General features: G+C 45.4%; 1 protein-coding gene across 1 annotated transcript in view; it reads right to left on the minus strand.

The window, feature by feature from the left end:
- Positions 1 to 18,980, minus strand: part of RPL13A (ribosomal protein L13a) — a 32,398-nt gene extending 13,418 nt beyond the window's left edge. Inside the window, exons 1-6 of the mRNA XM_069606186.1 lie at positions 18,902 to 18,980; positions 12,537 to 12,609; positions 9,661 to 9,726; positions 5,488 to 5,589; positions 4,386 to 4,471; positions 4,148 to 4,207 (exon numbers count right to left, since the gene is read on the minus strand). Of these exons, the coding sequence (XP_069462287.1) occupies positions 4,148 to 4,207; positions 4,386 to 4,471; positions 5,488 to 5,589; positions 9,661 to 9,726; positions 12,537 to 12,609; positions 18,902 to 18,916 (402 nt within the window). The 5' untranslated portion in view covers positions 18,917 to 18,980. The remainder of the gene's footprint in view (positions 1 to 4,147; positions 4,208 to 4,385; positions 4,472 to 5,487; positions 5,590 to 9,660; positions 9,727 to 12,536; positions 12,610 to 18,901) is intronic.
- Between the last annotated feature and the right edge of the window lie 1,223 nt (positions 18,981 to 20,203).

The following is a 20,203-nucleotide window of genomic DNA, read 5'->3' on the forward strand; positions in this document are numbered from 1 at the left end:
TTTTCAGAAGGGGGAGAAACCAGGATTCCTTCAGGTTGCGTGGGATGGTGCGAGTGGTAAAGGAGGCATTAATAAGTTTGGTGATGAAAGGAGCTAAATCTCTAGCAGCGTCCTTGATCAGTTGTGCTGGGCATTGGTCGCCTTTGCAATTGGATGGTTTAAGTGTGAGAATGGTTCTCTACCTCGATCAGAGACCTTAGTGAAGTTGAATTGGGTGGAATCTTTGGGTTTCGATAGGAGTTTTGTTCAGTGGAATTTGGGTTTGGGCTGATAGTGAAGCTTTATTTAGAGCAATTTTAGTTGGAGGTTAGCCACTTTGTTGCTTAGTGCCAACTGAAGGTTGGTACACCAAGTTGTGTCTTTAATAGAGTCATCCTGTACTGCAATTGGGGTTTCCAATTCTTTTAGAATGGAGAAGAGCTCCTTCATACTGGAGATGGATTGGGTATTGTGTTGAAATGTATTAGATTGGTTTTATTTTCTGCAGTAGGGTGTAGGTTCCATACCGTTTTGCATTTTCCTTTCTGTAATCTCAGGTTTTTTAGGTGGGGTGTATACCAAGAGTTGAGATGCTTTTTTGGTTTACTGTTCCTAAGTTTTAAGCGGAGCAATGCTGTCGAGGGCAGTGGTCATAGCATTATTGAATTCGTCCACTAGAGAGCCGAATTAATAGGTAGGATATTGGGCAGGATATTGTTCGCTGTGATATTTCTTATTTCGAGTTAATGTAGGTGCGGCGAAGGGGGGTGTTGGTGCAGTAGGTCTTTGTATTGAGAGTAAAGGAGATTAGGTGGTGATCAGTCCATATGGGGGTGATGGATGTAATGGAGGTTGCAATTGTGGCTGGCAATCCAATCAAGAGTTCTCCCTTTGGTATGGGTGGGCAGATTCACTCTGAAACCTAGTTCTGTTAGGATGTTGGTTACGGAAGTCGCCTGGTGATCATTGATATTGTGCCCTAGGTTAGTCTCCTAGCACTAGGGTTTGTGAGGAGTTTATTTTAGCTTCTCTGAAATAGTGGTAATATCTTTGTTGAATGTACCGATAGGGCCAGGGGGTCTGTAGAGGAGATGGATATTTAATGTTTGAGAGTTGCCGGTGGGTAGTTTAATGGAGAGAGACCCGCAAGATTTAAGGTTGGGTGTAGAGGTAATTCTAATGGAGAATGGCGATCGCTATTCCTCCACCTCGTGCATCTCGTCTGTCAGCTCCAAGGATGGTGTAGTTGTCTGGGACTGCCAGCGTTAGTGCTGGGCCTGCTGCCTCATGGAGCCAGGTTTCAGTACTGGCAATGAAGTCAAGGTCATTTCCCAGGATAGTGTCTATGTCAATAGCATGAGCGACTAAAGATCTAGCATTAATGCGCCTTTAAGGTCCGGTTCTGGCTGTAGTATAGGGCGCAGGTTAGTTGGTAGTGGGCTTATTTCTTTTAGGGTGGGGTTTAAGGCTAGAAACGGTGGTTTTCAAAGGGGGAAATAGTTTGGGCCGAAGGTGATCCAGGTTAATGTTATATTTATTAACAGGTTTGAATATTTTGGGTAGTCGCGCACGGAGTCTAGTTTCTCTGTGCTGTGTTACAAGGGGATTTAGAGATAAGTTGCATACAAGAGGTTCCTACGCCCTCTGGGGGCATGGTGAGACAGTAATAAATAGAGCTGTCAAGTTAATGATTGTGGCCCGATAAGATTGGGATTGACAAGTAATAGAACAGTGTTATAGGCGAGTGACACAGGGAGCAGACTCAGCCAGTCGAGCTAGCGCCTACTATTACATGCATCAAATATTGGTCAACAAAGGGCTGAACGCAGCACTCTGTTAGGCAGCATAGGGCTAAATGCTGCCATAATATTGGGCAAAAAAGGCCAATGCAACAAGTATTAGGTATCATAAGGCTAAATGCAGCTAATCTGGATACCATGCCCAGAAATAACTATCACCCCTCCTAAAAACAACATTACACTCCTCGTTTCAAGTTCTCTAAAGTAACCATCATTGAGACTGAAAAAATTATACCGTCACTCAAACCAACAAATTGCCAGGGAGACCAATGCCCAGCCCAACTGATAAAGGACGCAGCCAGATACCTGGCTCCCTTCATCTCAAAACTAAACGCTTCATTCGCAACAGGCTCTATACCAAGCAACCTAAAAGAATCCTGGGTACTCACTGCTTAAAAAACAGACCCTAGACCCAGCCATACCCACGAACTACCGACCAATCAACACCGTGCCATTCCTCCTAAAAATCACAGATAGTGGCATACTCACAAATACAGAAACACTTAAAACAAACCATCTGCTAGGAGTACGGCAGTCTGGCTTCCGTCAGCACGGGACCGAAACAGCCCTCTTAGAACTAAAGGCACACATCGACGAGCTGAGGGATCAAGGGAAACCAGCCTTACTCCTCTTGGACCCATCAGCTGCATTCGACCTCGTCAACCATAAGGTCCTTTGTAGGCACCTGGACTTGGCTGCGCACTTCTCAGAAGAACCCACAGCATGGATCCAATCCTTACAATAGGACTATGAGAGTCTTTGCCTCAGCGGCAGCAGACACCATCCCCATCACATGTGGCGTGCCCCAAGGATCTTGTGTTTCTCCCACACTCTACAACATCTTCACGAAGCCCCTTTTCGATGATCTGGACCTTCTTGGTATCACCTACACTAATCACCAGTAAGTGGTAGGAGAATCTGAGTATGACGGATTTGGCCTTGGTGAACAGGGTGTCCCTCATCATCCAGGCATGGATGGCCACTCACGGACTATGCCTGAATGACAAAACTGAAATTATTATCTTTGGCACACCCTCTACCCTAAAAAAAAACTGGGCCTTAACTATTCCTCTTAACATTGATAACAATCAAATCACCTCCGCTCATGCGGTCAAAACTCTGGGTTTCTATTTGGACTCCCCTATCCTTCACCAAGTAGGTCAACGAGATGGCTTCTGCCACCGCTTACACCTGCAAACTGATAAGAGCAGACAAACCCTTCCTATCCAACAATAGCTGCATCACACTTGCTAGAGCTCTCGTTTTATCGAAGTTTGACTATTGCAATTCGCTCTACATTGGGGCCAATAAGGAAGTTATCAAAAGAATTCAAATCTTGCAGACAATGCGCTTAGAGCAGCATTAGGTACTCCCAGAAGAGCCCACATCACTGAATTTAGAACTGGCTTTCAACTCACAAGAAAATCCAGCTAAAAGTAGCCTCACTTGTTTACAAATGTCTAAATGCTGCACCTCGTTACATCTCCACGAGATTCACGAGAATAAATCCTACAAGACTCCCCAGGTCCTCCAACTCATCTCAACACCTAGATTTAAACGATCCAGAGTTGGTGGCTGTAGCTATCAGGTCAAAGCAGCTCAACTATGGAACTCCCTACCATCCACCTTGCAGACAGATCAACCATACCCCACTTTCCGACACAACCTTATAAGGCGGATCAAAGACGTGGACAAATAAAAGTCTAACTGCCCTGACCTACTCCGCATGCCCTTCCACTGTTTGTATTTTTGCACACCTACTTCTCAGCATTTACCGCCTGTCTGAGCAGGACTGTAACTACTTGTACCATTACTTTATGCCTTTGTATATATTTTTGTCTCCATATTTGCCCTGTGTTTCTGTAACTAAGCTGTAAATTGTCATATGCAATGCTCCCGGTTACCCCTGGTCTGGTGCGCAATACAAGTAATAAAACAAAAACCGCCCTTGAGGGGCATAGAAAGTTCTGAAAACTGGTCCCTGTAGTCGGATGATGGATCGATGGAGCTTGAGGCTCGATTGACCAGAAAAGTGAGAAGAAAAAGGGCAAACGCAGTAAAAAGCCCAAGAGCTAATCACAAGGACTCCCACCACTCTTATCGTGCAGTAAAAATCTGAAGATGGCTGCCAGAGGAGGGGCTTGGGTAGAGGGCAGTCATTGGCTGGGGCAGTATAACCCCAGAGACCAGTGATTGGTTGTTAGGAGAAAGACAGTTCAGAAGTGAAACTGATCTTAGCTGAGGATTCCCAGCCTGACTGGGAATATTCATGAGCCTGTGAATCCATGCCAGACCCCATGCTGGAGAATGTCTACATACTGAGGTCTATAAAAGAGTGGGAGAAAAAGCACCAGTAGTTTAGTTCTTACCTTGCGTGTGGGCTTCAACCGCACAATCTTGAGCGCTGCTGGTACCACCATGCGCTTCCGCTGTTAAGAGAAACAGCTGTTAATAACTGCGCTACTAAAGAGGCGTTTTTAAGGTAATTTAGGGAGTCTCAGTAAAAGGGTGTTCTCATACAAATTTCGAACAATGTAGGTAAAAACAGCATCATCGACAGGGTTCTATGAAGCTTAAAATCAAACCAAGGGGTCAGAAAACACTTGCCTTATCGTATGGTGGAGGAATGCCATCAAAGACCTTCAGCCTTTCCAGGGCAGCCTGCCCACGCTTGGTCTTATGAGGCAGCATTCCTATGAAAAACAAAAACGTGGTTAGGCAAGCCATTCTGCATCTCCATTTAGAAAGCATATTTAAAGCACAAATCACGTGGACCGAGCTGGTCCTTCCCACCCATAAAGAACAGCTAAAAAAATAAGGCTATGTAGTTGTGCCAATCTTTACAGTTGGAGAGCAGTTCCTGTCCTGGCACAGAGAGTAGGACACAAGAGTCAGAGCTTGGCCTATGCTGGCACAATAGTCCCACCATGAAAATGAAATACAAGTAGTTGGAGAAATATGTTTGACAGATTACTGGATGTAGCCACTGCTTCTACAATCACCACATTTGGCTGCTACATCGTACTTGCATGTAGCTGCCATGCACTATTTAGATGCCAAAGTATGGATCAAACTAAATTGGGAGTGCTTTGCCTCCTGCTTGTAGGCTAGAACAGCGTGGCTGTATAAATACAAGACAAGGTGGTTTAGGATTCCCATTAAGGTCATCTCAACCCCCTATTTATATTTGACAACTGTGCAAAATACTACAATAAGGAACCATGAATGCTTTTTGGACTCTAAATACCTGAACATTGGGGTTCTACCTAGATCAGCCTAATCACATTTCACAGGACCGACACAGGACGGAGTGGTTTCCATTTGGAAACCCTACTTAACGGCAGCAATACTTGATTTAAGTGGCACAGCTTGAATTCCTCACGGGCACTAAATCTCATGAAGACATTAGATATGGTGCACACTACCAAGATAGGTTCAGGAGTAGTCCTGCACATTGAGCGACTCCCCACACCATGAGACTACCACCTGCTCATCACCCCCAAACCCCTATAAATTAAACAACCACCCCATCTTTATTTACAGAGTGGCCTGAGAGCCACCTGGGGACCAATTTGGTTGGCGACAGTGTGCGGTACAAATACCTTTAACATTAACCAATGTAGACGGGGCAGATGACGCTGGTGCCACCACTGCTTTCACTGCACACAAGTCAGCATAACTGAATGAACTGCTACCGAAATCAGCTTACCTCGGACTGTCCTCCAGAAGATACGGCTTGGGGCTCTGAAGTGGTAAGGGCCACGAGAAGGGTTTGTGTTCATTCTCTTGCGCAAGAAAGCAAGATACTTCACTAGAAAATAAAAGGGAGACGTCAGTTTCACAGAAGTCTGCCTACTCGCCCTCGCTGCCTCTGGAATCCCTTTGAAGTATGTTATATATGCAAATGGTGTGCCTGAAAACTAAAGTGCACTCAAGTCGGACAGATCGTGTCAGGTCATGTTTTGTTAAATCTTGTGCAGCAAGCCCTCAAAGCCTGTGCTTAGGGCGACAGCCTCTGCATACGGTCCTTGGGGGATGTTGCCAGCCTGATTATGTATAAGAGACTGCACTTTTTTTACAACCGACTCCCAATTTCAGTGGCTTTACAGTTCATGTCAAGTTCAGATGAGGTTTCATTGGTGGTTTTGCCTAAAGGTCTAATGGCACATGACCTTGAGGCATACAACCCACCACCCCCGCTTTGACATAATGACCATACGAAGTATGGATTATAAATATGAACTCGTGAAACCTCAGCCTCATAATCACCCCCATAAATTACGTAGAACAGAAGAACCTCCAGGAAGCCTGGTCCAGGGATTTAATCCTAAAAGGGCAATGGATCAAAATCCTCCGTTGTTTAAAAGTGCTCATATTTCCTCAGGCTATAGAACAGTGCCATTCAGCGGCCTAGGCGATAAAGTAGGAAGGCTTTGTCCCGCTCGTTTTGTTTCAACATGCTCAGGCTCAAAACGGTACTCTAGCGCAAGGATTAACGGCCTTCCCACCAGCCAAGGACAGTACCCCAAAATATTTTGCACATGTACAAACCCAGCAGCTGCAGGACTATTGTGGTGGTCTGGTGCAGTATAAAAACTTGGACCATGGGGAAAGTGTCTCAACATAGGAAATGTACACTGACATACAACACCCCCTGATTATTTTCGTTCAAAGGGTTTCCATTTGTACATGCTGCACAGATAAGTTTCTCCAGCCTGGGAGTGCGTTTTGGAGAACTCACTTCTGTTGCATGCCCATTTCCAACCAGTTTCTTGGCTTGCGGGGAGACCCTTCAGTGATCATCTAAAGCACACTGGTGTTGACATTGTTGGTTTGCAACTAAGATTCTATTGCAGCCTAAAGCACTGTGCAAGCAATGGGTCCCATGTGTTAATATCCCTGCAAAAATAACGATACCAAAATATCGCCATATTTTTGCAGCAATATTGAGCCATGGACCCTGTGGGGACACCCATGCATTATTTTTAAATGTGCAGCGGACACCCGCACAACTCCTGCTCCCACAAATATTGCGTATGGTGAGACAAACGACCATATGTACAGCAATATTTTTGGTGGGGATAATATGTAGAGATACCAAGCAATGCACCTCAGCCAAAATAGGCTGAGCATAGTAACATAACAGCAAGGTGCCAGACTGTCAGTGAATGGGGAAATAGAAACTCGACTTTCAACTGCCCAACCCCTGCAGTCTAGTGAAATCATAGAAGCCGTCTATATTTTAGCTCCATCGATAAAGCCATGTATTACTACCAATATCAAGGCATAAAATAAGCAGTGTCACATAGCAATTTGCTACGCAGTTCTGCAGTTTTGCTAATCAAATGAATACTTGTGTAGCAAAGTTAGCTAAGTTTCACTCTTCAATGAAACCACAGCTAGCCTTGCATTCCCCTGTTGCTTTTGGTGCCCTCTTCACCCTCTTTTCTCTGTTCACTTCAAGTGCTAATGGAGGGAGGGAAAGTGCAGCAGTAATCCTCTCCTCCGCTCTAAGTGCCAAGCACATGTGTAGGAGTGCAAGAGTAATTGGGATGACACTTTTATCAAGCTTTTCATACCCTGTCTGGCAAAGACATGTGTCAACTTTATATCTTTTAAAAAGACAGTCATGCAATTCCTTCCCTAAAATGTAAGTTGTTAAATACATGATTACAGTATTGAGGCTGTAAAACCTTGCATCGATCCATGCTTCACTGAATTTCAGTGTTAACTATTTCCTTTTGCTGGGGAAGGTGCATCATGTTGACTAGTGAACTTTTGAAAATGTACATCACCCATAATCAAATGCCGTTGATGGCAAACCTAGTTCTGTAACCTGTAGGTTGCATACATTTTGCAACTGGTGCTCAACCCCATGATTGAACCCATACTGACATTTATTATCACCTTGTTGCTTTATACCATGTCCCTGAAATTGAGATGACCACAAACTACAATATTCCACCTAGTTTGGCCAGTTCTCTGCCTGCTACGCAATCCACCCGGCTTAGTCCTTCTTTCCCCATACATAATACACAAAGCAAACTATGCAAAGTAGTGATCAATAGTTCCATCCAGTCTGTAGATCTATATATACACTGCAATACCAAACACTAGTTAGGCTCTAGAGCTCGCCTTTGCTTCATGATTGTATGATCTGGTGGTCAGTCAAAAGACCGAAAAAAATCTCGAATTACAATAATCTCCCAAAAAAATATCGAATTTTTTATTTAAATGCTTTTTTGGGGTCAGGTAAGTAAAAAAAGGGCTAAAACAAAAAAAAAAATGAAAGGGGGTTGGGGGAACCCCCCCATTTCGAACAAAAAAGTCATTAAAAAAATTCGACTTTTTTCTCAACCTTTTCATTGCGAGATTTTTTTTTCGGGATTTGTTTTTTCAGTGTTATGACCATAAACCTATGATCCATTACCACCTGCAGGAGACAGCTAGACAAACTGTTTTCAGAGCCTTTTTTAATCATATCTAGTTATTTGTGTGCATTCATGCAGCTAAACTTTTACATTTTACACACTCATCTATGGCTTGCAAAGTCTTTTCACCCACTCAGTAGAGTACATTTAAGTCAAGTAGCATTTGCAAGAGCCGTTTGAAACTTATTTAACATCTACTTTGCAGTAAATGTCAAATAAAACTCACTGTGCATGGCTGAACGCTGGGTGGCAGCAGTGTGCCAAACAAAGCGGGTTTTTAGTGACATGCACCATTTTACAGAAATCACATTATAAATGTATTGTCCTCTGTTGAGTGCATTTCTCTTAGGTTGAATAGGTAAACTAAGTTACCAGACTTGCAGATCTAGCTGAAGTTTAAAGAATTTGCCAGGCCTGAATCCTCTCACAAATGTCTGATCTTCAGCGGTAAGCAAAACTGCTGTATTGTTGCTCATTTCATGTCTTGGTTACAAACACCCAGTAACATTAATATTAGTATAAAATTGCTAATCAAATGGGTAAGTTTGCTAATCAAAAATATATTAGCAAACTCTGCTAATCAATTTTTGAAAACTAATTCATGCCTTATATCAAAGATTAGTTCTTGCACTACTTTCAACAATGCAACACTAGTTCTACCAAACCTAAACCATTTCTACTGCACTACAACGTAGCAGTAAAGTCTATATACCTTAGAGGTATGTGCATGTCACCACATGTTATTCAGTGAGCAGGTGTTCTGAATGTAAAGTATAACAGCAGTCAGCTGTAGACTGTGCCCTTGTGATTGATAAGTCTACATTTATGGTAGCCCATTTCCTTTTGGAGCTGCGACCCATAAAAAATGAAAGACATGGTCCAGCTTTGAGTCCTTTACAATCTTCTGTGCCTGACCTTTTGTAGTACACCTTTAAACTGGTAATCTCTGCTAGTGATTGAACAGCCTAAATATTTGCATGCATTGTAATATTCTCAGGTTTTTTCCACCACATGGGCTTGATGAAGAGCCATTCTCCCCACATCCCTTAAAATGCCACAACAATTACAGTAGGCCCTTAAATATCAAGTAGTTTAGCAATCAGGGCCTATGTTTCCCGTCCTTTGGCCGTTACTCCTTGGATTAGGAATCCAATACTGTGGATTGGTACGTCACAACATTTGACTACGTTTATTAAGAACACAAGCGCCAAAAGCCAGAATACAGAGAAATTCAACACCATTTTTTTTATTTAAATTGTTGCTATGTTACTTTTTGGTGATGTATTCTTACGTTTTGCTATTATATAAGGTTAAATTGTTTTCGTTTTTAACCAAGAAAACGAACAAATTGGGGAACATCCACTGAAAATCCAGTATTTAAACCACAATGAGTAGCAAGCAGAGCAAGTAAAAAAGGACAATTTTTAAAGACACTAATGAGCAAAACTTACATTTGTTTCGATAAAAGTTACCAGAGATATTTATGCCCTCACATCTCACGACCACCACTTTACGACCTGCAAGAACAAAATGACAGTTTGAAGGGCGAGGGAAAGAAGCAGTGCCGGAGCACAATTACATTAAGAATTCTAGTATTGGAGAGGAGAGGTTGGAAAACTCATGGGCTGAGGGGAGAATTGCCCAAGACGATTCCAACCCACGTGTAACTTAATCCCCATATTCATCTTCCTGTATTCAAAGTTACAAATGACCAGCCCTCAACCACACGGTATTGGTGGATGCAGGTGTGAGTGTACAATGCTCTGCTTCCCGTTGCAACTCTTGAAAATAAGTGTATTAAGCACCAAGACTCACCCACCCGCCCCCTCAGTTATTCTCTTAAACCACTAGCAAATGCGGACTACAGTGGCCCATTAAGCAAAGAAGCTTTAGTGTGCAGATATGTCGAAAAAAAATTTCAGGGGAGTAACGAGGATGAATCCTACATTTGGATCAGATAATGCAAACACGCTTAACATATGACAGGCTTTCCTTACATAAGCAAATCTGCATAACACTTACTGTGCCCATACACTGCGCCCCATAAGAACAGTGTATGGGCCCTACGAAAAATGTGGTTGCACTAAAGGTTCACATTTGTCGTTTTCACTTTCCTCTTAGCACTGCCCCTCAGCTTTAAAACAGGGTCCCACAAATGTGGTCCAGCAGTCAGTATCGATGCACCTAAATAGTGTGCCTCTTCCTTAGCCACCCTTGTCTCCACACTAGACAATTCTGCGTTCCGTAGTGCCGCTAAATACAAATAGCGGTGCATGCATTGCTCTCGTCTTTTCAGATCATGGTATGCCGAAGGGCCTCGCTTTAACCAATGCTAGATGCCATAATAAAACTAGTATTGGCTATACCAACAGTTGAGTTTGTGTAGGCATGGGATCCACATTTTCCCAGCACTGCCATAACGGTAAAATCTGGCACCAGCAGGCAAATGCGATTAGGTCAGTACCAGACATGCCTATACAAGAGCACAAACTGTTGGCTCTTGCATAGGAATTCAGTGAAAGCAACAATCAACCCAGGAAAGACAGAAATCATAATCGTATCCAAAGACCAAGAGAACGAAACCACCATCCCATGGCCTACGGAAATGGGAAAAGCACCAACACCATCGAAGGTAGTAAAAAATCTGGGAGTCCTAATGGACAACAACCTTACTCTGGAGCCACAAATAAATGCAACAGTGAAGAAATACTTTTTCCTCCTCCGGACGGCAAGAATAATCCTACCTTTCCTCTCCTTCGCGCACAAAACACTCACGATCGTCACCCGAATCATGTCCAAAATAGACTATGCAAACAGCCTCTACCTCGGAATACCTGAATACCTCATGAAGAAACTGCAACGGATCTAAAATGCAGCAGCAAGACTACTCCTCAACCACATCACTCCAGCCCAAAAAACCCTACACTGGCTACCAGTAAAACATCGCATCACCTTCAAAACAATGTGCATAACACAGGACAATCAGCGGACAAGGAGCAGAATTCCTACAAAAGAAAATAACTGTCTACAAACCAACAAGTCCCCTCCGATCGAGCAACGAAATGCGCCTGGAACTCAAACCATACCTCAAGAAAAAACTTGGAGGCACCTCCTTCTACCACTTAGCCGCAAAAACCTGGAACATCCCAAAGGGATAACACTGAAGATCTAAAATTCAGGAAATCACTAAAAACCTGGCTCTACAACACCACAGACTAAACGTAGAAACCAAAACTGGAAAAAGATAACTAAACCGGAAAGACACGGACATCCCTGACCCGGGAGAGTAAAAGCCCACGACAGCTGGATGGGTGACAGGATAGACAGGCACACAGGCGGCACGCACGGAGACTGAGTCAACTAACCCAGACAATCCCATCAACACTTCGCCCGCCCCTTAATTTAATTACCGCCAGGTACCACATTGGTGTGGAATTATGGAGATATTGGCAATCACCCCACTACCCGAGAGGAAGTCATTGGCAGATGCACTGGCCACAAGAGTGAAAGGGGAGCTATGAGAGAGCATGTTAGAGGCGGGGACTAGACGAGTTAGGAACCTGTATGCCAGTCAGCCCCAGATCAGGACAGAGCCGCAACAGGGGTACGCAAGCCGAGCGCTTCAATTCTGGATAGAGACACAAACTAACCAACCCTACCAACAATTTCCCTTTCTGCATACACCTCTCAAACTCCAAAACAACCAAAACCTACAGCACAACAAACCGCACAAACTTCACTACATTGCAACAACAAAAACACAGCCTTGAACAGTACACGACGACTACCGGCCGCAAACACCCCAGACCCAGCCAACGGACCCACCGGGCTGAGGCCGCCAACAGCACATCACTGCTCTTGCACTCTTCCTGCTTCCTCCCACTAACTCAACCTCCCCTCTTTCAGAGCCGCCAGAGCGCCAAGGGACCACTACGGTGGTGATAGTGCGCGCAAATGTCCTTTAACATTAACATAAGAGACTTGGGGAAAACGCCCTTGTGCAAGACTTAATGACACCAGGAGCCGATTTATAACTGCAACTAAAGCATTAATTTGAGTTAGCTCGAAGATGAGGCCAGCGTACTACCAGATGGGTACCCATGGGAACAGTGAGCAACGCTTACAGTACCACCCAATAGCCAAAACGGTGTTCTTAAAAAAAAAAAAAGAACACTAGTAGTCGGTGGTACACTGACCAGTGGAGCAGATTTTAGTGCATGTGCAAGCATCTCATGGTTGCAAAACTCACTCTAACGGACACATCACAGACCCTCTGCTCCAACGGTTTGATGCATAGGGAGGGGACACAAATCAAAATGTTGATTACCTAGCAAAACCTGCTTGGCTACAATGGCTGAAAGTCGTCCAAGGAGATGTCCTCGGCCATCAATGGTTAGAACCTGGAATCAAACAGATGTGTAAGAATTAGAGGAAAACAAAACCTCAGACACGTCATGCACACGTAAAGTTGAATGGATTACACATTCTGCTTTGCAGTATTACAATAGTTAAAGTTGCAGTTCAGAAAAAGCTCAAATGCGTAGCAACCACAGAAGCAGTTATAAGTCTGATGCATCAAATAACATTGGTCAGATTTAAGATGCCAACAGTTGGTAGTATATAAAAGGCAGAAGCGTGAATCAAAATGATAGGCAGGTTATTTTTTTTTGCAGAACAGTCCTTGGACATGCACCGACACTAGAATGGACCTTTTAAACATCTAATAAAAAGCCTGGAACGGGTCTATGTGCAAAGCACTATGATATAATTTATAGAAGCATGTATGTTGTTTTTACTTCAAACATGTAATTCACCGTCACTTCAAAGTGGAATATCAGTTCCAAACAGTATGCTATGACGACACATCTCATTGTAAGTCGAACAGAGTCTTACTATACTTGTGTAGACAGTAATTGTCATGCTGTCCCAGTAATCTTCATTACTCCTCGTCCTACCTTGTTCACAGTACTCATCTCTTAGGCCCGCCCCATTCCAGAAACGCCCCTTCCCGTTTTCTTTGGAGTTATATCTCCAACTTACCCATGAGTCCCAATTCAAAATAACCAAGCCAGAGCATGGGTGCCTCCCAGGAGGGAGGGGGTAGGAGGGCTGTCAGTTTTGTGACGAGGACTAGTAGGAGTATTGAAGATTACTGGGAAGTAATAGCATTACCTTGACCCAGCACGTACCTCTGAGGTATACCACAGAATAAACGGGGAGAGGTCCCAATGAGAAGTGTAGCAACACCACCACCTGAACAAGCCGCACCAGACAAGGACCCATCCTAGAGAACACACTGAAGTCAAGCAACAGACTGAACCACCCAGATACAGGAGCCAATGAGAAGATCAGCCCGATTCACCAACGGAGGGTCACCACCCACACCGGACCAAAGGAAACAATACTGCCAGACGGACCGGAAAACCACACCCAGAGTGAAACACGAGGACACCCCCCAACACCCTGCCAAGTAGAAGCCTGCCAGGCCTCCAGGAAGAAAACCAACAGACCAAAAACTCCAGCGCAGACAAAACAAGACACTGCAATAAGCAGACAGTACGCATGCAGCCCAGCATACACAGGGCAGAGCCACAGGAGGAGCTGGTGAAGGACGAGCACCTCTGTGGGTCAAACAGGAGGCCCCAAGCTCCAAACCATCAGGGGGAGAAGGCCAATAGAAGGCACACCAACCCTGCGGACAGCCCAGAGGGACAGACTGAAAACTGGTAGCAGAAGGGGGACCCTTGCCGGCAGGAAGGCAGAGACCCTGAGGACACCAAAAACTGCAACAAAACACCAAGTAACCACACCGAATGAACCAGGGCTCGATAGGAGGGTAAACTTGCACAAGGACGATTGCAAACCCATAAGTAGGAAATCTTGAGAACCCCCGCCCCACCCCAGGCAGCCACCTGAGGTAAAATCAGCAAGAGGCCCTCCACAGGCCAGAGCACTGCCAGACCACCACAGCCAAGGACCTCCATGGACCAGCTGAAGGCAACAGGGTCAGACAAAACCCCCCCAGAGTGCGGACCAGGGACTAGCCTCCAGGGCCACAACCCCAGAGTAGCCCCCGACCACCCCATGAGAAGGCAGAGCATTAAACAATCGTACGGAAGCTTGGGAAACGGAGCCAGCAAACCAGGAGACGGGTATCAGGTAATATCCCCACCAAATATCACCATACATATGGTCGCCGGGAACGGCCATGGTGATATTTTTGGTGGGAATAATTTATGGGGTAAATGGGTGGGGGGGTTGCAGGGGTGTCCCCCGCTCCCTTTAAAAATATATGGGGGTTGCGGGGGTGTCCCCCGTAGGTTCCATGGGGTAATATCGCCGCAAAAATATGGCGACATTTTTGCAGGGATATTTTCACATGGAATCAAGACAGGCCTGTAGAACCAGCCGAACAGGCGGCCATGCGACCAGCAGAAGCAAAACAGCAGTGGCCGGAACCACTGTTGCATCCTCCCCAAAGGAATGAGGATCAGCCCTACCCGAAGGTAAACTGGGCACCAAGGAACAGTGGGCCACAAAGTGACACCAGACAGGCATCAGAAACCCCCAGCGCAGGGGAGTCGGCAGAGCCAACTGAAGGCAGGAGGGCCGACCCACGCAGCACTGCCTTAACAGCCAGCCGTCTACACAGGAAACAAACCCCTGCAAGCGAAGGCGCACCACCAGGGGAGCCACCAACATGGCAAAAACACAGGGCCGAGCACAACCAAAAGGGAGTGACCAGGAACTGAAAGGTAAATCCCAAAGGGATTGGCAAACCACCCCAGGGAAGAGACACCCCAAGCCAACTGGAGACCAGAACACTCTAGGAAGTGTAAGCAGATGCACCAACCGGAACCCCAACGCTGGCATGAAAACAATGCAATGCATGGAGTCAGATGAGCCAGCTCACCCCGAGGGACATGGGAGCAGAAAGCCCTGAGGGCACCCCAGAACCCGGCAGACACGAGGAACCTGCAGAAAGAAGGCCTACCACAACTAGACCCCAAGGCCAACATGCAGGGGCAGAAGACCAGTGCGGCAGGCAGGGACAGGAAGGTCATCTCTGAACCTACACAGACCGTGCCAAGAGCCATGAAGCAGGGGACTACTGGGCCGGAGATGAACTCACCAGCACCAAAGGACGAGCAGAGCCGGAGCCCCCTACAAAAAGCCCAGAAACCAGCCCAGCAGAGAAGCTGGGACGAGGATACCCCAGGAGCAGAGGAGGTAGATCGCCACAACCTGTCCGCAGGATGGACACAGTTAACCGTCCCCACCAACCATCCTCGATTTTTTAAGCATTTCTATAGCGCACAACTGAATCGAACCCTGGCGCAGATGACTAGTGCAAGTAGAGGATCAGTCGGTTGCTTAGAACCAACAGCAGTAATTACCAATAAAAAAAAAAAAAAAAAAAAAATAAAAAAAAAGACAGGGATGGGCATAGATGGACCTGCTCTGAAGGTCAGTAATTAGTTTACCTTTCTTAATTTTAAGGGCAAGCTGTTCCATAGTCTAGGACCAGCAACTGAGAAACTTGCGATCACCTCTTGTAACAGTTAGACCTCAAACAGTGAGCCGGTTCTGATCTTAGGCAATCTGCTTGGCCTGAGCTCTGGACAAGACTCCATTACAATAATCTAATTTGGAATTGACCAACGCTCCGATCACCAAGGGATGTTCTGTGTCTGTTATATATGGGAATGCCTGGCGAAGAAGATGGATATTACATTAAAAAACTGACTGCAGTCGCCGACACCTGGCCACTACAGCCCATGTCGCTCTGCCATACACAACCAAGGTGCTTGACCTTGGTTGCGTATTTAAGGCTAGATCCTAGAAACTGGGGTGGAGGAGGGCTCTTTCCTTCAAGTAGATGTTTTGGTCCTAGCAAGATAATCCCAGTTTCATTCAGATTAAGTTGCAACCAATTTTGCACCATCCAAGACCTTACTTCCTTCAAACACTTAACCACCGCAGCAAGGGCATCCTCAACATCAAGGGACCCCAAAGGGGGCAGGTAGGCCAAGTAGGACCCGTAGAGATGTCCAGAAGGCCAGGGCTAACAGCTGCATGCAGTCCAAAACCAAGAGGGACCCTGCGAACCACACAGCATTCAAGACCACCACCACCATGGACAACCAGGAGGGCAAAGCAAGGGACAGGGGGATGCCATAAGATGGGGCACAAACCAAGGGGACAGACTATGCCCTGTGAACATCTCAGTAGCAGAGGGCAGGAGAAAATTCTGTACTGAGGGAGCCTGAAAACCAACCCACAATAGGGAAAGCAGTCTCAGCACGTCACCCTGACCAGGCGTGACCACCAGCTGGAGCAGTGGGCACTCGAGGAAGCCGAAGGCATGGGGTCCACATGCGTGATGACCCCACCTAATCGCCCCTGCGTCTTCGACATGCAAATTAAACCCTGGTCAGCAGCACCAGAAATGACCAGTACAAGAACCCAAAGAAATACTGGTAAGCCAGCAGGCCGCTGGCAACAGACCAAGAGCCACCACCGTACCGCCACCACCAAAAACATTGGGCAGCTGTCAACGATGTAAAAGCAGCAAGGAGGCAAGAGCATTGAAGTATAAGGCAGCCACCGGCAGCATGGTCCACCAGTGTCGTACCACAGGAGGTGGAGGCATCAACAGAACTCAACGCAGGGGAAGCAGGAGGGCATGGGCATTGAGGCCAGACAGCCCCCGTCCCCAGGAGCACCAACCCCCTCACCATGGACAGCCCCCTGCCACAGTCATGCTGTCACTTGCGCAGATACCATGGCCCGTAAGACCTAGACCGGGGTTCAGCATTGGAATGGAAGCCTGCAGCCAAACAGACATGGGGCCGTTGCCCTGCAGGGCACCAGAGCAGGAAGAATCTGCATTTAACTGGAGCACCTGCTCTGCAGGAGAACAAGGAGCACGCTCCACAGGATGAAACTGGTGACCTGCAGAGGTACTACCCAGGGGGCCAGCAGCCGTGATCTCCAGCACCCAAGACCACAAACAAGAAACCTTGCTGGTGGACAGGAACATTTTTACTGGGGCTCATGTAAGTGGGACGTATTATACCTCTGAAGAAAAGTTAAAAGGGGTTCCTGGAATGGAGGCAGTGCCCCAGAGTCAAGTACCGAGACGAAGAGGGACACGAGGCTATTGGTCTCTCGATAATGCCCTGGGTCCTGTTCTCATCATATAATGCATTACACATTGGAATTGGTAACATTCCAATAGGGCTACAAGAATATCAAATGGAAAGAATCATTGTTGGTTTAGTCTCATAAGTGAAGGCAAGACAGCTTTTGCTGCATGGGAAATAACTACCATTTTAAGAGGTTGTGGATTCAAGTGCTTTTGTACGTTAACAAACCCCTAGGGAGAGGGCAAAACGGCACTTTTGTATGCCCAAATAAAGTTCACATTTTTCTCTACTTCCGCTGAACATTCCCTGGAGTGCCACCTAACTTCTATATTTCTACATCCTACGAAATAAAACCATCTACCACAAGTCACCACAGAATAGTATGAACGACAAACCATGGCACAAAACCTCCACCCTATAACACCGAACAAAACACCTACTTCTACCACAACAAAAATCTAAAACCATAAACTGTACACGTGCGGGAAACTAAACGAATTACACAGTAGCCATACACTACACAACGTCTACCAACTAAAAACAAACCAGCAGTGTTAGTGTTTCCCCCAAACTGGTGCTACCAACATCACATCAAAGCTCTTTTATGCTTTACGCCGCTCAATCCCACAAAGCCCTGCTTCCTTTTCAGTCCTAGAGTGCCTGGAGACCATGGAAATGGTAGTGGTGCACAGTATAAGTCACAATAGCAAATCTTTAACAGCAAAAACAAGTGGAATGTTAAATAGCTCGTCTTTTTATACTACATATGCACATGGCTGGGTCACGTGGACCAAGTCCATAGAAATGACTGCAAATTGCATGTTAAATCCATATTGGGCGCAGGAAGTGCCTTCTGTGTAGCTAGTAAGCTGCCAGTCTGAAATTAATCAGCATAAAACTAAGCATTTAAAAATACAAGTTTACGCTATAAGTACAAGCACCAGGCATCTTGAAATAGTGCGCTATGCAAGCCTACAAGAAGCTTCGGACCCCTCTCTGACCCGTCCCTTAGTGTTCCGTCAGACAAGCCGGAAGAAAAGTGGAAACCGCAATTAAAATAAACGACCATTCAGTAGTACACGTAACAAGTGTTTATTTCCATTTACGCGCACACATTTGTTGAGCCCAACTTGTGCCGTCAACCAAAAGGACTGACAGACACCAATAACATTCGTACGCATCGGAGAGAAAAAAGTAAGTTGATATGAAGTACAAACAAGTTGATACAGGAGTTGGCGTGATTGCATGCTTCGCGTTAGCATCGGAGCATTGGGGTACACGTTTTTCCGGAGGAAGCCCGTAGAGAAAATAAAATGAAAAAAAAAATAGTCCACGTTCCGACTAGAAAACTATCTCAATTATCTGGTAGCAACATATGTATTGTGTTACCGCGGTGTGTTCTTTCTTCCCTGAGAGAAAGTACAGGGTGTTCTAGAAGCTCCGTGTGCTACCAGAGTTGGGGAACGTACTGTGGTGACCTCCGGTGAAATTCATCGTTAGCCTGAAACGGACGGATCTCTCTCTCAACAGAACAGCAGCTCACCTTAAGGTCCGCCATGGCTGCCTGCGTGCTGGGAAAGAGGGCGAAAAAAGCCACGGGGTCTATTAAGCCTCGTGCCAGGGGCACCGCCGGAACTGACGTTTTCCCATTTTGCTGACTGCTTTAGACGAACGTAGACGCCATCTTGGACCAAGCCACTAAACCGTTGTCTACAGATGATCAGAAGGCAACACAAAAACGTAGTGCGACAAAAATGTTGATTTATATTTATGTAGTTTTGTTCCTGCCTATTTTATTAGATATTTGAAAGATAGTATTTTTTTCTCATCTAAAAATATACTGTGTTTGCACTAACTATAGTAAAACTTTATGAAAACAATCGGTAATTTCACAAAGACGTCGTATTTGATCTGGTTATCCGTGTGCTTCGAAGTACACATCCCTATTTAACGAGGGTCGCCCCTTCATGCATGAACATGCGGTTACTCTATAGAGTGCAATCCCACTTTGATAATCCTTCTACCAGATCTCTGCGCTTCTTTTCGGACTGGTACTGCAAGAAAAAAGCGGAATGCCCCTTTAAAACAAGGCCAAAACAAGCGGACTCCAACCAAATAAACCGAAGAAGAACTTTATTTCTTTCAGATTTCTCCATTAACAAGAAATTAATTCCTAAAACCTTAAAATGATGTTTATTGATATTGAAAGGGTCTGGACTTATAAGACATTTCAAATGTCTTCATTGACAAGAACATCAACATCCACAATTGCCAGCATTCATTCTGAAAACATTAAAAGTATATTAGCATAGCTCTCAACTCACACGCTTTTGGCGGGTGCCACCCGCCTTGTAAACAGCTGACTCACCCGCCAAGCCTCCTGCACGCCCATTCGTATCAATGGGCCTCTCACCCGCCAAAAATAAAATCGGGTGTTTTCACCCGCCTTTGCGACACAAATGGTTGAGAGCTATGCTATTAGTTGACATTAAAAAGATCTGCCACTGCAAAAATTCAACCAAATTTTGTATATAAAATTGCTGTTTTCACAATTCATTACATAGATACATGCCAACATTCATATGCACATGGAAGGGAGGTTTCCACAGGGAAATCGGGAGACACATATTATTTCCTCACAGGAAGGGGCTACAGTTATTTTAGGTGGGAGACCGTGAAAAATAGTAATATTTTTCACCTAAAAATCAGGAGTCTCCTGCTTAAATCGGGAGGTTTGGCATGTATGACATAGTGTGATGTGTGACCTTCCCATCTGTTTTGCCCTTTTAAGATGGGACATGACTGTGTCATGGCCCAAGCTAATACCAGGAGCAACTGAAGCCGC

This window comes from Ambystoma mexicanum, chromosome 1p, assembly GCF_040938575.1.
Source record: "Ambystoma mexicanum isolate Mex_15411 chromosome 1p, UKY_AmexF1_1, whole genome shotgun sequence".
Lineage (NCBI taxonomy): Eukaryota > Metazoa > Chordata > Amphibia > Caudata > Ambystomatidae > Ambystoma > Ambystoma mexicanum.